Source organism: Lactuca sativa, chromosome 5, assembly GCF_002870075.4.
Source record: "Lactuca sativa cultivar Salinas chromosome 5, Lsat_Salinas_v11, whole genome shotgun sequence".
NCBI lineage: Eukaryota > Viridiplantae > Streptophyta > Magnoliopsida > Asterales > Asteraceae > Lactuca > Lactuca sativa.
This window is the reverse complement of record NC_056627.2, coordinates 263,330,490-263,352,761: the sequence shown is the minus strand read 5'-3', so window position 1 is coordinate 263,352,761 and position 22,272 is coordinate 263,330,490. Positions and strand designations below refer to the sequence as shown.

General features: G+C 31.9%; 1 protein-coding gene across 1 annotated transcript; it reads left to right on the top strand.

Annotated features, from left to right (window-relative positions):
• Positions 1-10,043: 10,043 nt before the first annotated feature.
• LOC111878493 (PI-PLC X domain-containing protein At5g67130) lies at positions 10,044-13,200 on the top strand. Its single transcript, XM_023875002.3, has 9 exons — positions 10,044-10,194; positions 10,281-10,361; positions 10,474-10,596; positions 10,685-10,822; positions 11,685-11,783; positions 11,919-12,222; positions 12,298-12,521; positions 12,619-12,705; positions 12,781-13,200. The coding sequence occupies exons 1-9, from the start codon at positions 10,189-10,191 to the stop codon at positions 13,006-13,008; spliced, it is 1,290 nt and encodes a 429-aa protein (XP_023730770.1). The 5' UTR covers positions 10,044-10,188; the 3' UTR covers positions 13,009-13,200.
• The last annotated feature ends 9,072 nt before the right edge of the window (positions 13,201-22,272 follow it).

Genomic DNA, 22,272 nt, shown 5'->3' with positions numbered 1-22,272 from the left:
TTTTTGAACTTTAACCAAGAATCGACAGCGACATCTGACAGGTCTTGTAGTTGTCGGGTGCTAAATCTGTTTATTCTTACTTGGGGATGGAATGAAACAGAAAGAAATCGATTTCTCCTTTTTCGATCTACCACTATGTCTCCTTTTCTTTGGTTTGTTGTTAACAACGATCGACTCATCAACAACAACCAGATCTTTATCCTCTCTTGAATCTCTTCCATTCACCACATGTGTCTTCTATTGTTTCTGGGTGAACCGATATTAGAAAATCGGCTGTTGCAGCGATGACGAGACCCATATAGGTCGGTGACATCCCCATAAACATCAAGTCTGGTTTTTGATGTCTTGCCAAGGGAAGGTGAAAGGACGAGGAGATCGTGAAGGGAGAGAGGGGTTTTAGGTTTAGAAGGAAGAGTGTACTTCTTCTCATCCTTTTTGAAGTGTTGACTTGAATGACGTGGCAAATAATGTATATGTGGCAAGGAAACCGGTTAAAACAGGTCTAGGTGATTAAATTGACAAGTTGCCCGGAAATTCGTTCCCTCATAAAGCGACAAAATAAGTTAATTGGCTAACTGGGTAAACCCTAGAAACTTAATAGGGCATATATGTTATTTTCCTGTATTATAAAGAGTAAATTACACGAATGGTCCCTATGGTTTGGGTAATTTGCGCGTTTGGTCCCTAACTTACTTTTTTAACTCGGAAAGCCCCTACTGTTTGTTTATTTTATGCGATTGGTCCCTATTGTTTGTTTTTCTTACGCCATTGGTCCCTATCTTACCTAAAAAGACTATTATTTAAATAGGAAAAAATTGTGGGATAGGTAAGGTAAGATGAGGTAGGTTGGGGTTGGGGTGTGTTTACTTAAATATTTTAAAAAATCAATGGCAAAATAGTTTTTTTAGGTAAGACAGGGACCAAGCGTGTGACAAAAACAAACAGTAAGGACATTCCGAGTTAAAAAAATAACTTAGGGACCAAACGTGCAAATTACCCTAAACCATAGGGACCATTCATGTAATTTACTCTATTATAAAATATAGTAAATATGATCCATTGATCTAGTATTTATTTTTTTCTAATTTATGTCCAAAAATATATTTATAACAATTTTATTTTGTATATGAGGTAACTTGGTTAGCTAGAAAGGATAAAAACATCGTCCTTGATCTCACTTTTATTCCATAAAAAATGTTGCATTTAAGTGATATATCACATTATGCTTAGCTTCCTAAAATTCAAATAAGTAATAATCACCACAAATATGATTGGTGTTCCTAATAAAATATGACATTTGAATCGAAAATGCGAAACGAATATTGTCCATATAAATTGTATGGTGGCGGGGGATGGTGGTGGAGTTGGGTGGTGGTGATGGTGGTGAGTGGTGGTAGCGGTGGTGGTGGGTGCTAGAGGTTGGTGATGGAGGTAGGTGGTAGTATGTCTGGTGGTGGTTGGTGGTAGAGGGTGGTGGTGGTGTTGGGTGGGTGAGTGGTGGGTGTTGGAAGTAGGTGGTGGTGGTTGTCACAATTGGCACTTTTGCTAGGAAATTTTACTCTCATATAATCATTCACCTAGTGCAATAACTTGTACTCTAAGAGAAAATCATACTCTATGCTCATTCAAATACACCTCATGTGTTCAACTAAGTGTTTGAAAACCCTAAGAATCCCTGTTTGAATCCATATTGGACTAGGATTTTCTTATTGGGCCAAATGGACCAATACACATTCAAATTCAACTACTTTGGGCTTGGAAACTCTTATATGGGCTCTAATTGGACCCACTTTCATGAAACTTAACATTTTGGGCCATAATAGGCCTAAGATGAATAGGGTTACCTCTAATGGGCCTTGTTGGGCCATATGTAATTCCAATAGCCTTAATGGACCCTAAACCTCTTTAATTAGACTCATTGGGCCATGGACATCTATGAGGGCCCAATGAGCCGAAAAGTAATTATTGGGCCTCATAATTTCGAGTAAAAACAATTAAAGGCCCAAACTACTCAACCCCTTTTCTCCTAGCCCAAGTTCTCGGCCTAACAACATCACTTAACAAAAAAAACAAAAAAGAAATCTTGCACGGGGAAGAGGTTGACACCTCATTTTTACATGTAGGACTTCCACACTAATTACCTCTCATGTATCAACACATTCTCATACTTCCATGCAAAGGTCACTTCTCTTTCTTCCCACCCTATTTCTTTCTCTCGAACGAGACCACACACCTACACCACCATCTTCAAATTACTTCAAACAACTCTCCAAGAATTTCTCCCTATTCTTCATAATTTCGCAAGTTGTGGGCGTCTTCAAGATCATCATATTAGGTAAGATCTTTACAAACCTAAGTTGGATTCTCACATCTTTACTCTTAAATCCCTCCACTTACCACCTTATTTTCTTGAATCATACTCTTAAAACTTCCTAGAATTCGAGAATCCTATCAAAGAAACAAGCTAGGTTAAAAACAACACCATCTTCTTCCTCTTCTTCTTTAAAACCGAAACATCAAAGCAAAGGTGAGTTCATACCCCCTATTTTTTATTTTTACTTGGTTTAGGGGAGAATACAAGTTGCTTTATGTAGATCTATGTGTATATGCATGAATATGTCTGTTTTTCATGACTTATTTGTTGATTATGTGCAATTTACTTCATAAATCTAAAAATATGTTAAGAATATTAAGTTTATCACTGGGATCTTGAGAAAAGTATGTGTTATCACATATAATACATGTAAACTAGTAGATCTGGTATTTATACACTTAAAATAGCAAAATTGTGTTCAAAGATCTATAAACTAAACTCAAAATTCAGCCTCAGACAGAAAAGTTTTGGTCCAATATCGAACCTTTTTGACCACCTTAATGATAATATTTTTCAAAACTGTTTTACATGCAAAAATTTCAGGTTTATACCTTTAAAATGACTACTCTCACGTTTTCATACGACTTTTCTACAATTTTTGGCGAATTTTACAAAACTGCCTATCAGATTTGAAATAATTTCTGACCAGCATGTGAAGGTGAGCAATTTCACACTTATTAGAAGCCACTAAAAATTATTAGAAAATTTGTGAACAAAGTAGAAAAAATTTCCAAACATCCAAAATTTATGGATCCAAATTTCGACTTACGATGATTTTTCTACAAATTTTCCAACAACTAGGTTAGAAAAGCCAAAAACCAGAAAAATGTGTGTTTTCACAAAAATCAAGCCAAAAATGATATTTTTGACAAAAATGGGTTTAAAATGTTATTTTTACCACAAACTAGTCATAATCACAAGTTTTGAACAAAATTGGGACTAAAGTGTTATTTTACAAAAATTGGGCCTTAATTGTAAATTTTTGGCTTATTGGGCCAAGAACGTCATTTTTACAAAAAGTGGGCCTTTTATGCTAATTTAGTGAATACTTGAACCAAAACCAACGATAAACTAACAAACGGATTAATTTTGATCATTTTCTAGGTTATTGGGCCTTAGTGGCCCATTTATATGCTTGATAGGTTTTGTATACTATTTGCGTACTATTTGGGCCTATAAATACCTTACATGTGAAATGAGCCTTAGCTGTCATTTTATATATATGTTGGGCCCTTGTTATATAAATCTCATTCCTATTAGGTCTTAAAATGATTCACATGTTTAGCGATGCCCTACTGGCTCAGTTACATGGTTCGTTACGCCTGGAATGAGTTTTATAGGTTTATCTTCGCGTAAATTCGATTAGGGATCTAGTAAGTTTTTGTCAGTTGACACCTATTAAGTGTTCGATCGTAGTCTGTAGTTATAATCAGAGTCTCTTTGAGGGAGAGTGGGGTTTTGTGTGTAGATCTATACGGGGATGACACCCCACACCTGAGATGTTCGCTACAGTTAGACTACATCAGTCTAAGGTGACTATAACCTTATTCTATCTTTCAGTCGGCGTTCACTAACGCCAAGACAGGCGAAATTGTCATTATTTAGTATGGTTATGACGGCTCACTTAGAGGAATTAATGTTAGGAAGTTTGCGGAAGACTATTTTCTTTTATGTTGGATTACTCGGAAACATACTCACACTGGTACCCCCACCTCGGTGTTGGTACGACAGCATTATCTTTTTTCTTTTATGATTGGATTACTCGAAAACTTACTCACGCCGGTACCCCTACCTCGGTGTTGGTACGACAACATTATCTATTTTCTTTTATGATTAGATTACTCGGAAACTTACTCACACTGGTACCCCCACCTCGGTGTTGGTACGACAGCGTTAAGTATTCTTCTTTTACGGGCAACGTCGGGTTGTCCGGGGATATTCTATTTACATTCTCTTCAATCACTTTTGACGTTCTATTAAACAATAATACACATGCATTAATACAAGATCAAACATAAACATAACAACTATTTTAAGAAAATACAGGATTTTCTTGTGATTACAAAGTTATACAAATCATTTTCTCAAATATACTTATGAACTCACCAACATAATATATGTTGACATTTTCAAAATAACCTGTATTCTCAGGGATTCTTTAAGCACAAGAATCAACAAGAATAGGGGATTTTGTTTTGGGTACTATTAAACATCATACATCGAGTGTTTTGGTTATGTTAATTGAAAGATTGTACTTGATGTAAACAATGACAGTTGTATTATATTATACATGATAATGATGATGTTATGTTTCATTTATATTCACTGTAATAATATTTCAAGATTAAGTCACGCATACGCCCTCAGGGTTTCCGCCGTCTGGTGCGGGGGTGTGACAGTGATGGGTGGTGGTAGTGTGTTGTAGGTTGTAGTGACAGATGATTGGTAGTAATGGTGGGTGGATGGTGGTGGTGGTGGTGGTTGGAAGGTGGTAGGTAGTGGTCATGGGTGGTGTTCGTTAGTAGATTTTTAATTGTTTTTTTAAGAGAAAATGACAAAAATAGCCATTTACACTAATTGCATTACAAAAATAGCCAAAAAAAATCGAAATTACAAAAATGGCCACCCATTTCGCAGATGAGAAGGTCCCATCTGCGAAATGGGCTTCTCATCTACGAAAGTACAAGTACCTAAAGCACAATTGTGCTTTAGGTACTTGTACTTTCGCAGATGAGAATTTTTTTTTTTTTTTTTAATATTTTTTTTGTATATATAGGGTTAATTTCGCAGATGGAATAGGTCAATCTGCGAAATCCTCTGAGTCTATCTGCGAAATGGTGTATTTTTTTGTTTTTTTTTTTTTATTAAGTTTGACTATGAAATGAATTGGTTTGATTACGAAATCATGTTGCTATATAAAAACTTTTGTAGAAAAAATATCATTTTGGTTGTTATTTGTTTAGGAACTCTCTCTACAATTTGCTCAATAAATGATTGAATAGCAACATGATTTCGTAGTCAAACCAATTCATTTCATAGTCAAACTTAAAAAAAAAAAAAAAAAAAAAAAAAAAAAAACACCATTTCGCAGATAGACTCAGAGGATTTCGCAGATGGACCTATTCCATCTGCAAAATTAACCCTATATATACAAAAAAAAAAATAAAAATAAAAATAAAAAAATTCTCATCTGCGAAAGTACAAGTACCTAAAGCACAACTGTGCTTTAGGTACTTGTACTTTCGCAGATGAGAAGCCCATTTCGCAGATGGGACCTTCTCATCTGCGAAATGGGTGGCCATTTTTGTAATTTCGATTTTTTTTGGCTATTTTTGTAATGCAATTAGTATAAACGGCTATTTTTGTCATTTTTTCTTTTTTTAACTATTAGTTGATTTATATGAATATCATTTTATAATTGTAATTAAAAAAAATTATGTGGTCCAAATTTGTTTTTAAATGTTCTCGATTATATATATATATATATATATATATATATATATATATATATATATATATATATATATATATATATATATAATCAAAGAAAAATAAATATGAAATCATCACATTTCTAAAACACATATTAAAAAATCTCTTTTATAAATTAAGTATGTTAAGCACCTAAAAAGTAGATATTTTATTATAAAGTTATTCACTTCTTTTAAAACCTATATACCCACTCTCTTTACCATAAGAAATAAGGATATTTTAATGTGTGTCATAACCACATATAAGAAGCTTTAAGTATTACAAATATTATCATAAATGTGAAACACATTTATTATAAAGATTATTAATGCAATTCACATTTAATTATGATAATATTTATTATAATTAATGCAATTTACATTTAATTATAGTAATATTTGTCATACTTAATGCTTTTTATATGTGTCATTAACTCATTAAGGCATATATTAAAAAATCCCTAAGAAATAATCATCATTCATACTAAACGGACTCGCTAGTTGGTGAACGGGTCAGACCCAAACTACTCCTAACATCATATTTATCAGGCACACTCTTCAACAATAGCGACTTTCTCTCATGCTCCTTCGACTTAAACGTTTCAACCCTATTGTCTTCTTATTCAACACAACAACCTCTTACAATGTCAAACTTGTCATCTCCGACTCTCCTCTGTCGTGCACACACTTCTATCAACTCTCTCTCTCTCTCTCTCTCTCTATATATATATATATATATATATATATATATATATATATTCTTGATCATATGCCCACAAACGTTCTGTTACCTAGTTTTAATATTTTTTTTGAATCTATATAATTTGAAATAATTAATAAATTTGTTTTTGATTTTATCCAATTTATATAAAAATAAAACATTTTAACAAGAAGTGATACTTGTGACCATCATCTTCTTCATTTTATTTTTAAACGGGTTATAAAAGAACCTTTAACAATGTGATTTTTGTAGGGAAAACAAAGTCTCCTAAAAGCTTCTTGAAAAAATTATCACATTGTGAAAAAAAATCACAAACTGAAACATATTCGAAAATGTTAGTGATTAAAGTTTAGGCTCAAACCCTTTAAGGTTTAGATCAGGTATTCCCTATTTATAAGCCTAAACCATAATCACTAACAGAAAGTTCATGAGTGAATTTTACAAGTATTTTTGCCAAATTTTTTTTGTCATAATAAGTAACCTCATAATTCAAGAATTTGTTTTCGATTAAAGTCGTTGTCTTCTATACACGATTCGTTGTCTAGTTATTAAAGAATAATCGACACTTTGATATATATATATATATATATATATATATATATATATATATATATATATATATATATGTAACGCCCCATCTCTGGTATGTTGCTTCCGTGACATTTATTTAAAAGTTTTATTGAGGGACTCGGCGAGTCTATGGCCTGACTCGTCGAGTAGGGTCGAGTTTTCGTGCATGTGTTAGTCGGCGACTCGACGAGTCCATATTCGGGACTCGGCGAGTCTGCCTGCCTGGAAGAAACCCTAAATCCCTGGGTTGCTCACTATTTAAGCAATGCTTTGTGCCCCAAACTCGCCTCCTTCACCCTCAGAGAGCTGTGAGAAAACCCTAATCCATCCCTTATTGTTTTAAGTGATTTTGTGTGTGGATTTTGAAGGCTTGAAGAAGAAGAAGAAGAAAGGAGCAAAGAGAAGAGGTGTAAAGCAAGGATCCAAGGGCAAAATCAGAGTTCATTGAGGTATTTCTAGGATTCCTTCTGTTTTATGCTTTAGACCTCCATTAGAACTCTTCTAGGGCTAGTTTGATGCATTTTCCAAGCCTTATAGTTGTATGGATGCCTTAATAGGTCAAGATATCCCTAGATCTGTTCATTTAGGAGTTGTAGAGCCCGGATCTATTGCCTTTTTGAAGATGCTTTGCATAAGAACCCTAGATCTAGCCTTTATTATGCTTTTTGAGCCTTATTATCTTCTTGGTCGCTTATGGGCACGTAAAGATAGAATCTTTACGTGCTAATCGAGTTAAGGAAGCCCAGATCTATAAGTTTCAGACGCTGGATTCAAGCAGAATCGAGTTTAGAGTAGCTGCATGGATGTGACTCGGCGAGTCGGAAGAACGACTCGGCGAGTCAATTCGCGAGTCCCGTTTTTCCCCTTTTTGAGTGATGTCGAGTGGAAGCCGTGAGTAGTAGAGTGGACTCAGTGAGTTGGAGGGCAGACTCAATAATGGAGGGACTCGATGAGTTGTTCATACAACTCGGCGAGTCCAAGGCAATCTTCTTAGCTCAAGAACAACTCGTCGAGTTGTTCATATGACTCGGCAAGTCGGATGAAGATTGTCTGAGTTCTTGGATCGAGAGGGTACTCATCGAGTCGATGCCATACTCGACGAGTAGCCACGAGTAGGGTTGAGAAGTGAGACCAGAGACTCGGCAAGTTGGCGGCCCAACTCGGCGAGTCAGGTCAACTGTGGGTTGACTTTGACCGAGAGAGTTGACTTTGACCAAGGGTAAAAGAGTCATTTTACCCCAGTGCAGTGTTTAGCATTTGATTGAGTGTGCTTATGGATTTGTAGTCGGGGAGATACCAGAGCAGCAGCAGTTAGCTTCCAGAGCCATTCACACAGCAGCCAGTTCACGAGGTGAGTTTCCTTTCAGTAGGAACGGGTCTACGGCCACAATGCCGGCCCGTTTAGTTAGCAGTAGTCCCGGACTTAGTCCGATGCAGTAGTTAGAGTGCTTGATGTCTTTGTGATTCAAGTATGTTTATGTTATGTGTTCCGGATTCTGTTCCGATGCAGTATGCAGTATATGTGTTTATATTAGTTGATATATGTTATGCTATGCCATGATCAGCCAGTTCCGGACTTCGGTCTGATGCAGGGGACAAGGTCCCAGTCAGTTCCGGACTTCGGTCCGATGCAGCTAGTTCCGGACTTTGGTCCGATGCAGTCAGTTCCGGACTTCGGTCCGATGCAGTTAGTTCCGGACTCCGGTCCGATGCAGGGGACAAGGTCCCAGTCAGTTCCGGACTTCGGTCCGAAGCAGCTAGTTCCAGACTTCGGTCTGATGCAGTGGGCAAGGCCCAGTATGTGCTTTATATGTATTGTATGGTATGCGGTAGTTTGGGGGAGCTCACTAAGCTTCGTGCTTACAGTTTCAGTTTTGGTTTCAGGTACTTCCGCAAGCAAAGGGAAGAGCTCGGGATGATGGCATTCCACACACCACAGCTCCAGTTTTTGTCCTGGGAGTTGATTTCGTTAGTTGATTTGTTTGGATACAGTTCTGATACAGTTTTCTTTCTCTTGGTATTTTACCATGGTTTTTGAAACACGCGACGTATAATGTTGTTATGTGATACTTGGTTCCATGTTTTTGTTATGATAAAAATTAAAAAATTTTGGGTCGTATTTTTGGGTTGTTTCAATATATATATATATATATATATATATATATATATATATATATATATATATATATATATATATATATATACACTTTAATAAATATTTTTTTTGCCACATATCACACTTTTATTTATTTGGCCACATGTTATTTTGTAGTTATTTCAATTAAATTTTTTCCACATACTCTGTATTTTGTGGTTTTTTTTTTTTTTTTCATTTTATCAAATTTCACATAATATTTGAATGTAATAATTATAATAAATGTAATAATAAATGCAAATCAATTTTATTAATTGACTTCCCCTTTAATTTTAAAATTTCTAAATTAAAGACTCATTAGTTTTTTTTTTGTTTATTTATCTAAATTATTTGTTTAAATTAAAAAAAAACACATTAATTTTAACAATTCAATATTTTTTTAATTTTTCTATAAATTCTAATTTTTTAAATGTTAGAATTTCATATATTTTTTTTAAATGAACTCATATAATACATGAGTTTTACACCTAATATAGATAACCTAAAAGTATTATTTTAATGAATAAGTCTACCATTTTTTATTTAATCATTAAACACATATAAGTAATGGATTATAGTCCTTTTAGTTAATTTGGATTAAATTTATTTAATGTTAATAAAAACCGATTACACAAATGACTTTTGAACTGTTTTTCGTAGTTGGGTTGATTAAATATATTTTATAGAAGATAGATTCGCCTACATTCTCCTAAATTCAGTGAGATAAATAATAATCATTTCCCAACAAACAGAAACGAGAAGGGGCACAAGAAGAGGTTGTTAGACATGGCGCGGGACTGAAAAGCATCTCTCGCTCTCTCTCCCACAGCCTGAACCGGCATTCAAACAAACTTATTACACAGATACATTTCTCTCTCCCTCACTAGACTCTCCTCGACTTCCTCTCCTAAAGCCATTAATGGAGGTAACAGTTCTCTCTCTCTCTCTCTCTCTCTCTCTCTCTCTCTCTCTCTCTCCAATGAACTGAAACATGTACTTGATTGTTTTCAGAGGATCAAACTCGCGTCGAATGTGTTCTTCGCAACTCTTTTCACCGCAGCTTTTCTATTCACTTTGTCTTCAGGACTCAAGGTAATTTGCAAATTATTGATCGATGAATGTGTTCACTTCTGTTGTGTTTTAGTTCTGAGATCTGTTTAAGGCAATTGAATCGGCTTAATTAACTTTTATTTGAACCTAACAGGAAAAACAGACTTGCATCAACGACAAGAGCTGTGACAGTGGATCACAATGTGGAACTTGCACCGGAAACGTCAGTGTTCCTCCCCGATGTATTCGCGTCCAGCCTCATAGTCCTGTTCGTAAGGTATACTTTATTGTATTGTTTAAGTGTGAAAACGAGTGTATAGATTATGGATCATGGATGCGTGTGATGTGATCGAGACTTGTTTTAGGTGAGAGGATTGCCGTTCAATCGCTACTCGTGGTTAACGACTCACAATGCGTTCGCTAGAATGGGACACAAGTCAGATACAGGCTCTGTTCTTCTAGCTCCGGTGAACCAGCAGGATTCAATTACTGCTCAGCTGAACGTATGCTCTCTCTCTCTCTCTCTCTCTCTCTCTCTCTCTCTCTCTCTCTCTCTCTCTCTCTCTCTCTCTCTCTCTCTCTCTCTCTCTCCTGTGCAGAATGTTAAATTCTCAATTCGGCGTTAAATTGGTGTTGTTTAGTCGATTGCTCTTCGTAACATTGACTACTTATCTCAACGAACAAAATGCCTTCAATTTGAAACTTAATGCTCTCTATGTTCAAAAAATAAGCAATAGTAACGTCAAATACACATATAGTGTTGAAATTGGCAGAACGGAAACAAAAATTTCAGCAGCAACTGTAAATAGAACATTGTGGCCTTGAAATTCCATTCCAATCTATGTTGATTCATAATTAGAATTTGCTTCCTCTTAAAACAACTTGATCTCTATTCCAGCCACGATTGCAAGCTTGACAGCTTTTTAGCACTGAAATCTGCGTTGCAAAAAGATCCCTCTACAAGGGAGAGAACTTAAGGACTGGAATGACCTTGTACATACTTAAGTTGTGATTAACTTTAAATCAATATGCTGTTAAGATCCATACTGGACAACAACCGAGTGTTGAAATTTTGCCTTGTAAAGCATGGATTGTACTATGAAAGTAGAAATCTCTCATGCCTACCTACATATATTTTCTAGTACTACCACTTATCTGTAGACTTGATAAAGGTCAAAACCAACTATTTTCTTAAATGATGAATGCACTGAGACTTCAATCGAGAACTCTTGTTTGATTGAATTAAAAAACTATACCAATTGGATTAATTGTTGTATATGCATTAACCATCTAATTACTTAATTCCTATACTCTGTATTATCAAGGTTAAGACATTATAAGGATTTTTGGCTGCTGTTTCTGCAGAATGGCGTGAGAGGTCTGATGCTCGATATGTATGAATTTGAGAACGATATCTGGTTATGTCACTCCTTTCATGGGAAGTGCTACAACTACACAGCATTTGTAAGTACTTTTTCTGCTGTAAAATTAATTAATCTTTGATCTACGCCAGCTTAGTTTAGTTCAGTTAAGCCATTTATGAACACTAAACCATAGGGTGTTTGATATTATATTGAATTATAATCTTGATTTCATCAGCAACCTGCTATCAATGTCCTGAAAGAGGTTGAAGAATTCCTAGAAGCAAATCCTACAGAAATCATCACCATATTCATAGAAGACTATGTCACCTCTCAAAGTGGTCTAACCAAGATCTTCAAAGCTTCAGGCCTGGGCAAGTTCTGGTTTCCAGTAGCTCGAATGCCAAGCAACGGTAGTAATTGGCCCACCCTTGATTCCATGATCCAGCAGAATCAACGGTTGGTAGTATTCACTTCTAAATCCTCCAAAGAAGCCTCAGAAGGAATTGCATATATATGGAGATACGTGGTTGAAAATCAATGTAAGTTTTAATCTCTCAATTTTGATCTAATTAATTCCGTTTGGATTTTTTCTTAATGAACTCTAAATATTACAGATGGTACGGACGGGATGAAAAACGGGTCTTGTCCGAGTCGTGCTGAGTCGGCAGCCATGAACAGTAAAACAAGATCTCTGGTTTTGTTGAATCACTTCCCAGACACCCCAGATTTTATCGAAGCTTGTAAGCAAAATTCAGCCCCATTAATAACCATGATGAATACTTGCCATGATGCTGCTGGTAAACGATGGCCTAATTTCATCGCTGTTGACTTTTACAAGGTATTTGTTCTATTCATTCACCACATTGACTTTTACACGTGCTAATTATGAAATCTTGAGTTTTACACGTGCTGTTATATGTAATGGAATTTTTCAGAGGAGTGATGGTGGAGGTGCCCCTGCTGCTGTAGATTTCGCTAATGGACACCTAGTTTGTGGATGTAACAACATTGACTCATGCAGGGTATGTAACATATTAATTATTATTCAGTAAAAAATGATTAGCGTAATAATATAATATAATTAATATAATATATAGGCAAAGATGACATTTGGAGACTGTGACCCACGGGAATCCAGTCCTGCTCCAGCCCCAACCACATCAGTATCATCAGCATCGAATTCTGCATCGGCATCTGCAGCAGCAAAAGAAGGAGGAGAAGGGTATAAGAAGAGCTTTGCCAATTCTGATTGTGAACAGATTGAATTGGAATGGTTGGTGACGACAGCGTTGATAGGTATCATCTATTCTCTTCTTTGTATGTAAATGTAAGGTAGATTCCCAGTTTTAATTCAACATAATCAGAATGTGGTCATATAGATATAATGCTCTCTGGCTATAGATAGATAGTTTTTGTTTTGTAGTCAACTTTTGAACTCGGTTTAAATCCGCTAGAACATTCACTTGAGTTGTGCATATATATGCAGCCTCTCTTTCTAAACAAAGTATTTTACTTTTTGAGAGAATAGATTTCAACAATTAGTTTGACAAATTATATGCAAGTTTTGTGATCAATTGACAACAGACGCGTCAAAAAAGTATTCACGTGAACTTCACTTGAATAAAAATCCTTTTAATTTAATTATAAGATCTACTATAATATTCGACACTATTGAAGTACACAAGCGCATTTTTGTCTAGAAATTGAGTACTCAAATTACATAACCATGCATTATGCATAGAAATGTCGACAAAGAACAAGTATTAAACTTATAAAGCTTAGTGAGTACAAATTAGTTTATATTTGCAAATATAAGAGTTAAATAAATGTATGGAGCTAGATGAAGCACTTCAGTGCATGCAATTGTCTCGAGTCATCAGTACATCACTATTACCGCATCGAAAACCACATGGGGTTTACTCGTAATCGCCTGCTTAATTGGTGAAGGATAAGAAAATAATTCACCGTTTTTGTTATGTTCACTTCTCAAAGCTCCATTACGACTTCATGTTAATTGTTATGTCCCCACGCCTATAGGCCGAGACAAGAAAACATGACCACCTGGGAATTAATTATGAGTCTCATTAATTATTAATGTGAGCATCTAACTTAAATTATTGTACAAATATCAAATATGTTAATATGGTATCCGTATACAAATATGCTGACGTGGCATCTAAATTGTGCAAATATTGTTGTCGTAACATCCAAATTATATACTACCTTGCTGCCGTGGTATCCAACTTATTTAAAACTAGTTGGCATGGAATAGTATTTTCATTTTTGTTATTGTCATGAGCAGGAAAATGGAGATTAAATATAGTTACTTTACTTTTTTTTTTCTTTTTTTTCCTATTGGGTCATAATGGAAAATGATTTTAAAAGGTGCATATAACGAAGTTTGTGATGTGAAACATAGTTGACACATTGCTTGTTGGGCTTGCCCACAGTCGCTAAGACAATCGGTGGATTCATAAGCCTTAAAAAAACGGTCCAAGAAAAGGCTTTTTTTTTTCTATTTTTTGTAACATAGTAAAGAACTAGACAACTAGTAACTGAGTTCATGTTTTGCTGTGAGTTTTTACGTTTTTTTTTGTTACGAATTAGAAGAATAGAAAAGGGAAAATCATATTATGGGCGTATTTGACATATAGAACGTTTGACAAAATGTTTTATTTTGAACAAAAAACTTCGTTTGACACTATAAGCTTTTGACGTTTAGTTTAAACAAAATGTTTTAAATTTAAAAAGTTATCTTACATAACGTTTAACTAAACGCTATCAGCTACCTCTTACCTTCTACCAACATGTTTTGTCAAACACGCCCTATATATACTAAAAGGACGGGGGATAAACACAATAGGTATGTTATATTATAATAATAAATGATTATATAGTGTCGTCCGTTATTTTTTTTCCTCTACCACCATCCCCACCACCACCGCCTCTTACACCATCCGACCCCATCTCTTCTGTCAACATCACTTATACCACCGCCACCTCTGTCACCACCACCTCTTCTACCACCAACTGTCATAATCATATATCATTACTTAATCTATGAAGAGACATATATCTATAATGATTTATATTAAGTATATACGTATAAACATATATAATCATATATGATTATACCTCTCTGCTATATAATCATTTATGATTAGGTATACCTCACTACTGCCGGTACGCTGAAACATTAGACGACAAAAGAAAAAATATATGACTGAGATTGAATCTCAAAATCCCTGATTCCCCTCTGCTCACCATTATTAAAACAAGTAAGTTTTCTTATAGAATTCTAAAACAAAATTAATTAAATATGAGTAAATTTTCAGGCATACTATTTAAAAAATATATTACTGGTAAAAATATCAACAATGAACAAGATAATGATGATAATCAAATAAATTCTATTGAAGAAACCGTTAATAACATAGAACAAAGTTTGAATAATTGGACAATACCTAAAACTAATATTAATACAATATATAGAATATGAACTTTTGATTATTTTCAAGGTTATTCTATTAAAATGACATAACAAACTTTGTCTATTGGTCAAAACCAACAAAATTTACATTTGTTATCATCACGATCTATTTTAGAGCATAGAACGAAATATAAATTTTTACATGTCGGTTTAGTCCAAATTGCTATCAAGCCTCTATTTAGAATTGGAATAGATGCCCCTGTTCTCCTTATTCTAAGAGACAAGAGACATAAAGATTTTCAAAATTCTATTTTAGCTATGGCTGAAACGGATATTGCTAACGGACCTATTTATTTCAATTGTTATCCAAATTTCTCTGTAGGATTATTTGATAAAAATATTTTAGATACTTTGGTTTTAACTATAGAAACAAAAAATTTAGAATTTAAAGATGATACAAAGCCTTTAGCAATAATTTATCGTGTTTGTTACAAAACTATGACAACTACACTTGAACCAAAAGCACGTTTATCAAGTCCTAGAAATGAAACAATTATTTTTGAAGCAAATACTAACCATACCAAAGTTCATACACCGAAAAGATTAAAATGGTCTGATATAACTCAATCATGTAATTGGAACTTACAAAATGTTATTGATCCAAAACCATTAGACTCTTCAAAACAAATCTGATGGTTCTGTAGATATAAATTTTTCTTCCTTAAATATATCATCATCCAGATTATCAACTTCTTTTATCCCAGAAACAGGCTCTTCAAAATCTTCGTTATTAAAGTCGAGATCTTTAAAACTAAAAACTGTTGACTATACTAATTCTATTCCCAAACCATTATATCAAGATGATCAAAATAGTGAAAATAGTCTTCCTAGTCCTACTAAATCAGATTTTATTGATGAACTTCAAAATTTTAAACAACAATTATGAGTTTTAAAATACAAATTAATTGTTCACAAAATAATAAGCTTTGGGCTAATATGTTAAAAAGGCATTGGAAGATAAATTCTAATATATGCAAAACCATTCAACATTTAGAACAAACTATAACTCATGAAAATTATAATTTATACAAAATACCTCCATATACTAATAAATATAATAAACAAATAGAAAAAATTTCTAGGCTAAAGATAGGCATAAAAAAATACGAAAAATCAAGAAGTCATAATTTAGAATCGATAAAGCATATTTCTTCAATCCTAACAAAAACAACCTGTTAAAATGAATTTCTCGAATTTAGAATATCAAGTTGATTTTGATTACTTAAAAGATATTGAGTATTATAAAGATTATAACCATAAAAAAAGAGTTTGGCATGAAGAAAATTTTTCATACTACTTAAGATTTCTCCATTTAGGCCTTTGGGAAGATTATGTTTTATCAAATAAAATTCATTCTCTTTTTTTTCAATAGTTTGAATTAATTTATGCCCCTAATCATAAAATAAATTACCCATTTAAAAATGATTCTATCACTCCCATTTTTGAGAAAAAATATAAAGATATTATTTCTAATAAAGAAATTATTGCTAATTTTCCACCAAAAGAAGAAATTATTATTAACGATATGTTTATTGCAACTCCTTTAGTTCAAGCCCCAAACCAATTAACTACTGAAAAGGGTCTTCAAAAAATTATTTACCAAAATAATTATGCAAATGAAACCTTATCTAGTATTACCGAGCATTTAGTTAAAATTGAAGAAAAAATTTTCAAAGATAAAAACGTTAACAAGCATGATATGGCAAGCACTAGTAATTTAAGTTTTGTTCCTTGCCAAATCGATGGTAATTTTAATCTAGGAAATACAGATTTAATTAACGAGTTAGAAAAAAGACTTTCAAAACTTCATATCTCAAACACTAATAATATTAATACTCTTACGAATGAAGAATCTGAAAATAGTGATATTAATAGTGAAACAAATTTTGAAACTCTTGCTCAACAATTTGATACAAATGATGACATTAATCAACTCACTAATGACTTTTCAAAACTTAATAAAATTCATCAATCAAAGCAAAGCACTTTCGGAAAAAATCCAAAACCAACCATAAGAAATTATTGGAATAGACCCTCTCTTCCACATGTTCAACTTGAAGAACGAACTTTTCAATTTGATCGTTCTCAATATGATGGTAATTCTGTTTATGAATGGAATATTGATGGCCATTCTGAACATCAAATTATGAATATTGTACAAGAAATGACTATGGCTGCTAATGCTTATAAAGCTCATAATAATACTCAACTCCAAATTGTTAATATTATTACTTCTGGTTTTACTGGCAGTCTTAAAGGCTGGTGGGATTTCTATATTTCACAAGAAGAAAAAGATTATATTTTATCTGCTAAGAAAACTATTATAAAACAAGAAAATAATCAACAAATACAAACGTTTGAAGATGATATGGTTAACACTTTAATTTTTGCTATTATCAAAAACTTTGTAGGAGATCCTACTACTTTTCAAGAAAAAACTTCAGAAATTTTAATGAATTTACATTGTAGAAAACTTACTGATTTTAGATGGTATAAAGATAATTATCTTGTTAAAGTTTTTTCAAGACCTGATTGTAAAGAGTCCTATTGGAAAGAACGTTTTATTGCTGGCCTTCTAAAACTCTTTGCGGAAAGAGTTAGACAAAAATTAAGAGAAAATTTTAATAATACCATCCCTTATCAAAATTTAACTTATGGAGATTTAATAAACTATATTAATAAAGAGGGATTAGCAGTTTGTGCTGATCTTAGGTTTAAAGAAAAACTCAAAAAAGATAGAATTAACAGTAAAAATGAATTGAGAAATTTTTGCCAACAATATGGTTATCAGCCCTTGAATGGTCCGTCTACTTCAAAATCTAAAGTATTTAAGAAAAGATCTTCAAAATATTTCAGGAAAAAGAAATATAATCTTCCAGAAAATTATAAAAAGAGCAAAGATTACGCTTCAAAATCTAAAAAACCTTACAGACTAAATTATAAAAAATCTAAAAGAAAATCAAAAGATATTATTATTTGTCATAAATGTGGGCGTAATGGTCATACAGCTAATAATTGTTATGCTAAGACAAAAATAAATGAGTTAAATGTCTCTGAAGACTTGAAAGAACAAATAAGAAAAATTATTTTAAATACTGATTCAGATTCCGATGAAAGTATTTCTGACTTTCAAACAAATGATTTAAATATTCTCGAAAATACTACTTCAAGTTCTGAAGATTCTGATATTTGCGAGTGTATTGGTAAATGTCACTATAACAATTTAATCAATGTTATTACTAGTAGCTCCATTAATGTTCTTTCACAAGATGATAAAGATCTTTTAAACTCTCTTGATTCTATAAAAGATAAAAATATCCAAGAATTGCTAATAAAACAGATGCTTAATAAAACTAATAACATAACTCCTGCTAATAATGAAAATTTTAATTTAAAAAATATATACGAAAGATTTACTGAAGCAAAACCAATTTCTATGCAAGAACTTCAAAAAGAATTAAAAATAGTAAAACAAGAAATAAAGGAAATAAAAAATAAAATTTTTATTTTAGAAAAGGAAAAACATTCTACTTTTAAAAACAAAAATATAGAAATTAATAACGAAGAAGAAAATAAAATTGAAAATATAACTATTGGTAAAATTATAAATAATCAAGTTTATCAAAAATGGAACACTCAAATTACTTTAGTCAAAGATAATTTTAAAATCAACTTAATTGCTTTAATTGATAGTGGTGTTGATATGAATTGTATTCAAGAAGGAATTTTTCCTATACAATTTTATGAAAAAACTACATCTAGACTTACTGGTGCCGGAGGTACAAAATTAATTGTAAATTATAAAGTTTCTGATGTTCATATTTGTAATGACCAAGATTACTGTTATAAAACTCACCTAATTTTAGTAAAAGATCTCTCTTCTCTTTTAATTCTAGGAACGCCTTTCATTACAAAACTATATCCTTTTATGGTTCATGATGATGGTATAAGAACCAATGTCTTTGGAAAGGAAATTATATTTAAATTTTGTGAACCTCCTCTATATTCAACGATTAATGTCCTTAATTATAAAACGCAACAAGCCAAATATCTTATTAACGAAATAAATAATGTTCGAATAACTAATCAATTAAATGATAATAATATTCAAAATAAAATAACAGATTTAAAATTAAAATTTGAAAAAAATGTTTGTTCTAATATTCCTAATGCCTTTTGGAATAGAAAGCAACATATTGTAAAACTACCATATATAAAATTTTTTAATGAAAAGGATATTCCTTCAAAATCTAGAGCCATTCACATTAATAATGAATTAGAAAGTCATTGTAAAAATGAAATTCAGGATTTAATAAATAAAAAACTCATAAGACCTTCTAAATCACCATGGTCTTGTTCAGCATTTTATGTCATGAATGTCGCAGAATTAGAAAGAGGATCACCAAGATTAGTTATCAATTATAAACCTTTAAATAAAGTTTTAGAATGGATTCGTTATCCTATTCCTAATAAACGAAATTTGTTAAAAAAGCTTTATGATTCAAAAATATTTTCAAAGTTTGATATGAAATCAGGATTTTGGCAAATACAACTTCATGAAGAAGATAAATACAAAACTGGTTTTAATGTTCCCTTTGGGCATTTTGAATGGAATGTAATGCCTTTTGGATTAAAAAATGCTCCTTCTGAATTCCAAAATGTTATGAATGATATCATAAGTCCTCGTTAATAATAATTTCTCCTTTTGGTGGAAAATTAGCAATAATTTCTTTATTAGAAATAATATCTTTATATTTTTTCTCAAAAATAGGAGTGATAGAATCATTTTTAAATGGGTAATTTATTTTATGTTTAGGGGCATAAATTAATTCAAACTATTGAAAAAAAGGAGAATGAATTTTATTTGATAAAACATAATCTTCCCAAAGGCCTAAATGGAGAAATCTTAAGTAGTATGAAAAATTTTCTTCGTGTCAAACTCTTTTTTTATGGTTATAATCTTTATAATACTCAATATCTTTTAAGTAATCAAAATCAACTTGATATTCTAAATTCGAGAAATTCATTTTAACAGGTTGTTTTTGTTAGGATTGAAGAAATATGCTTTATCGATTCTAAATTATGACTTCTTGATTTTTCGTATTTTTTTATGCCTATCTTTAGCCTAGAAATTTTTTCTATTTGTTTATTATATTTATTAGTATATGGAGGTATTTTGTATAAATTATAATTTTCATGAGTTATAGTTTGTTCTAAATGTTGAATGGTTTTGCATATATTAAAATTTATCTTCCAATGCCTTTTTAACATATTAGCCCAAAGCTTATTATTTTGTGAACAATTAATTTGTATTTTAAAACTCATAATTGTTGTTTAAAATTTTGAAGTTCATCAATAAAATCTGATTTAGTAGGACTAGGAAGACTATTTTCACTATTTTGATCATCTTGATATAATGGTTTGGGAATAGAATTAGTATAGTCAACAATTTTTAGTTTTAAAGATCTCGACTTTAATAACGAAGATTTTGAAGAGCCTGTTTCTGGGATAAAAGAAGTTGATAATCTGGATGATGAAATATTTAAGGAAGAAAATTTTATATCTACAGAACCATCATTATATTCAATAATATTTGAGATTTGTTTTGAAGAGTCTAATGGTTTTGGATCAATAACATTTTGTAAGTTCCAATTACATGATTGAGTTATATCAGACCATTTTAATCTTTTCGGTGTATGAACTTTGGTATGGTTAGTATTTGCTTCAAAAATAATTGTTTCATTTCTAGGACTTGATAAACGTGTTTTTGGTTCAAGTGTAGTTGTCATAGTTTTGTAACAAACACGATAAATTATTGCTAAAGGCTTTGTATCATCTTTAAATTCTAAATTTTTTGTTTCTATAGTTAAAACCAAAGTATCTAAAATATTTTTATCAAATAATCCTACAGAGAAATTTGGATAACAATTGAAATAAATAGGTCCGTTAGCAATATTCGTTTCAGCCATAGCTAAAATAGAATTTTGAAAATCTTTATGTCTCTTGTCTCTTAAAATAAGGAGAACAGGGGCATCTATTCCAATTCTAAATAGAGGCTTGATAGCATTTTGGACTAAACCAACATGTAAAAATTTATATTTCGTTCTATGCTCTAAAATAGATCGTGATGATAACAAATGTAAATTTTGTTGGTTTTGACCAATAAACAAAGTTTGTTCTGTCATTTTAATAGAATAACCTTGAAAATAATCAAAAGTTTCTATTCTATGTATTGTATTAATATTAGTTTTAGGTATTGTCAAATTATTCAAACTTTGTTCTATGTTATTAACGGTTTCTTCAATAGAATTTATTTGATTATCATCATTATCTTGTTCATTGTTGATATTTTTACCAGAAATATATTTTTTAGATAGTATGCCTGAAAATTTACTCATATTTAATTAATTTTGTTTTAAAATTCTATAAGAAAACTTACTTGTTTTAATAATGGTGAGCAGAGGGGAATCGTCCTGACGATGATTGTGGTCCAGCACCGCGACTTACGTCCTTATCTGCGCGCTTTACGCTAATCCAACCAATCACTGGTCTTGTCTCTGAATCATGCTTATTAAAACTTATAAATTTCTTATAGGATACTAAACCAAAATTAAATAAATTTGAAGTATATATATATATATATATATATATATATATATATATATATATATATATATATATATATATATATATATATATATATATATATATATATATATATATATATATATATATATATATATATATATATATATATATATATATTTGCTACTTATCTAATGGCCATTCATAGTGGAGAGCTAGTGTGCCGTGTGGGTGTGGTCGAGCCTTTTTGCATACAACGAATGGTTGTTTCTTTTTCCGGCATTAGCATTTAAAATACTCTAATTATGCTTTTATACTTTAGACCTCAACGTATTTTATTACATAGAATCTAATCACAACTTTGTTTACTTTTAGTATAGCATATAATCATATAAAAGTAACAAAACTAACTTTTCCTGTTATTTAAATGAACATTAATTTTAAGAAGATGAAATTAAAATATATATAATTCACAACATGTTTGGTAAAACTAGTGGATAATTAAAAATAGAAA

What these genes read in the sequence shown, in the direction of transcription:
- LOC111878493 (XM_023875002.3), top strand. An exon ending in CTTTGTCTTCAGGACTCAAG is followed by an intron (nt 10,362 to 10,473) that starts GTAATTTGCAAA and finishes TGAACCTAACAG; the next exon opens with GAAAAACAGACTTGCATCAA. An exon ending in ACAACATTGACTCATGCAGG is followed by an intron (nt 12,706 to 12,780) that starts GTATGTAACATA and finishes TATAATATATAG; the next exon opens with GCAAAGATGACATTTGGAGA.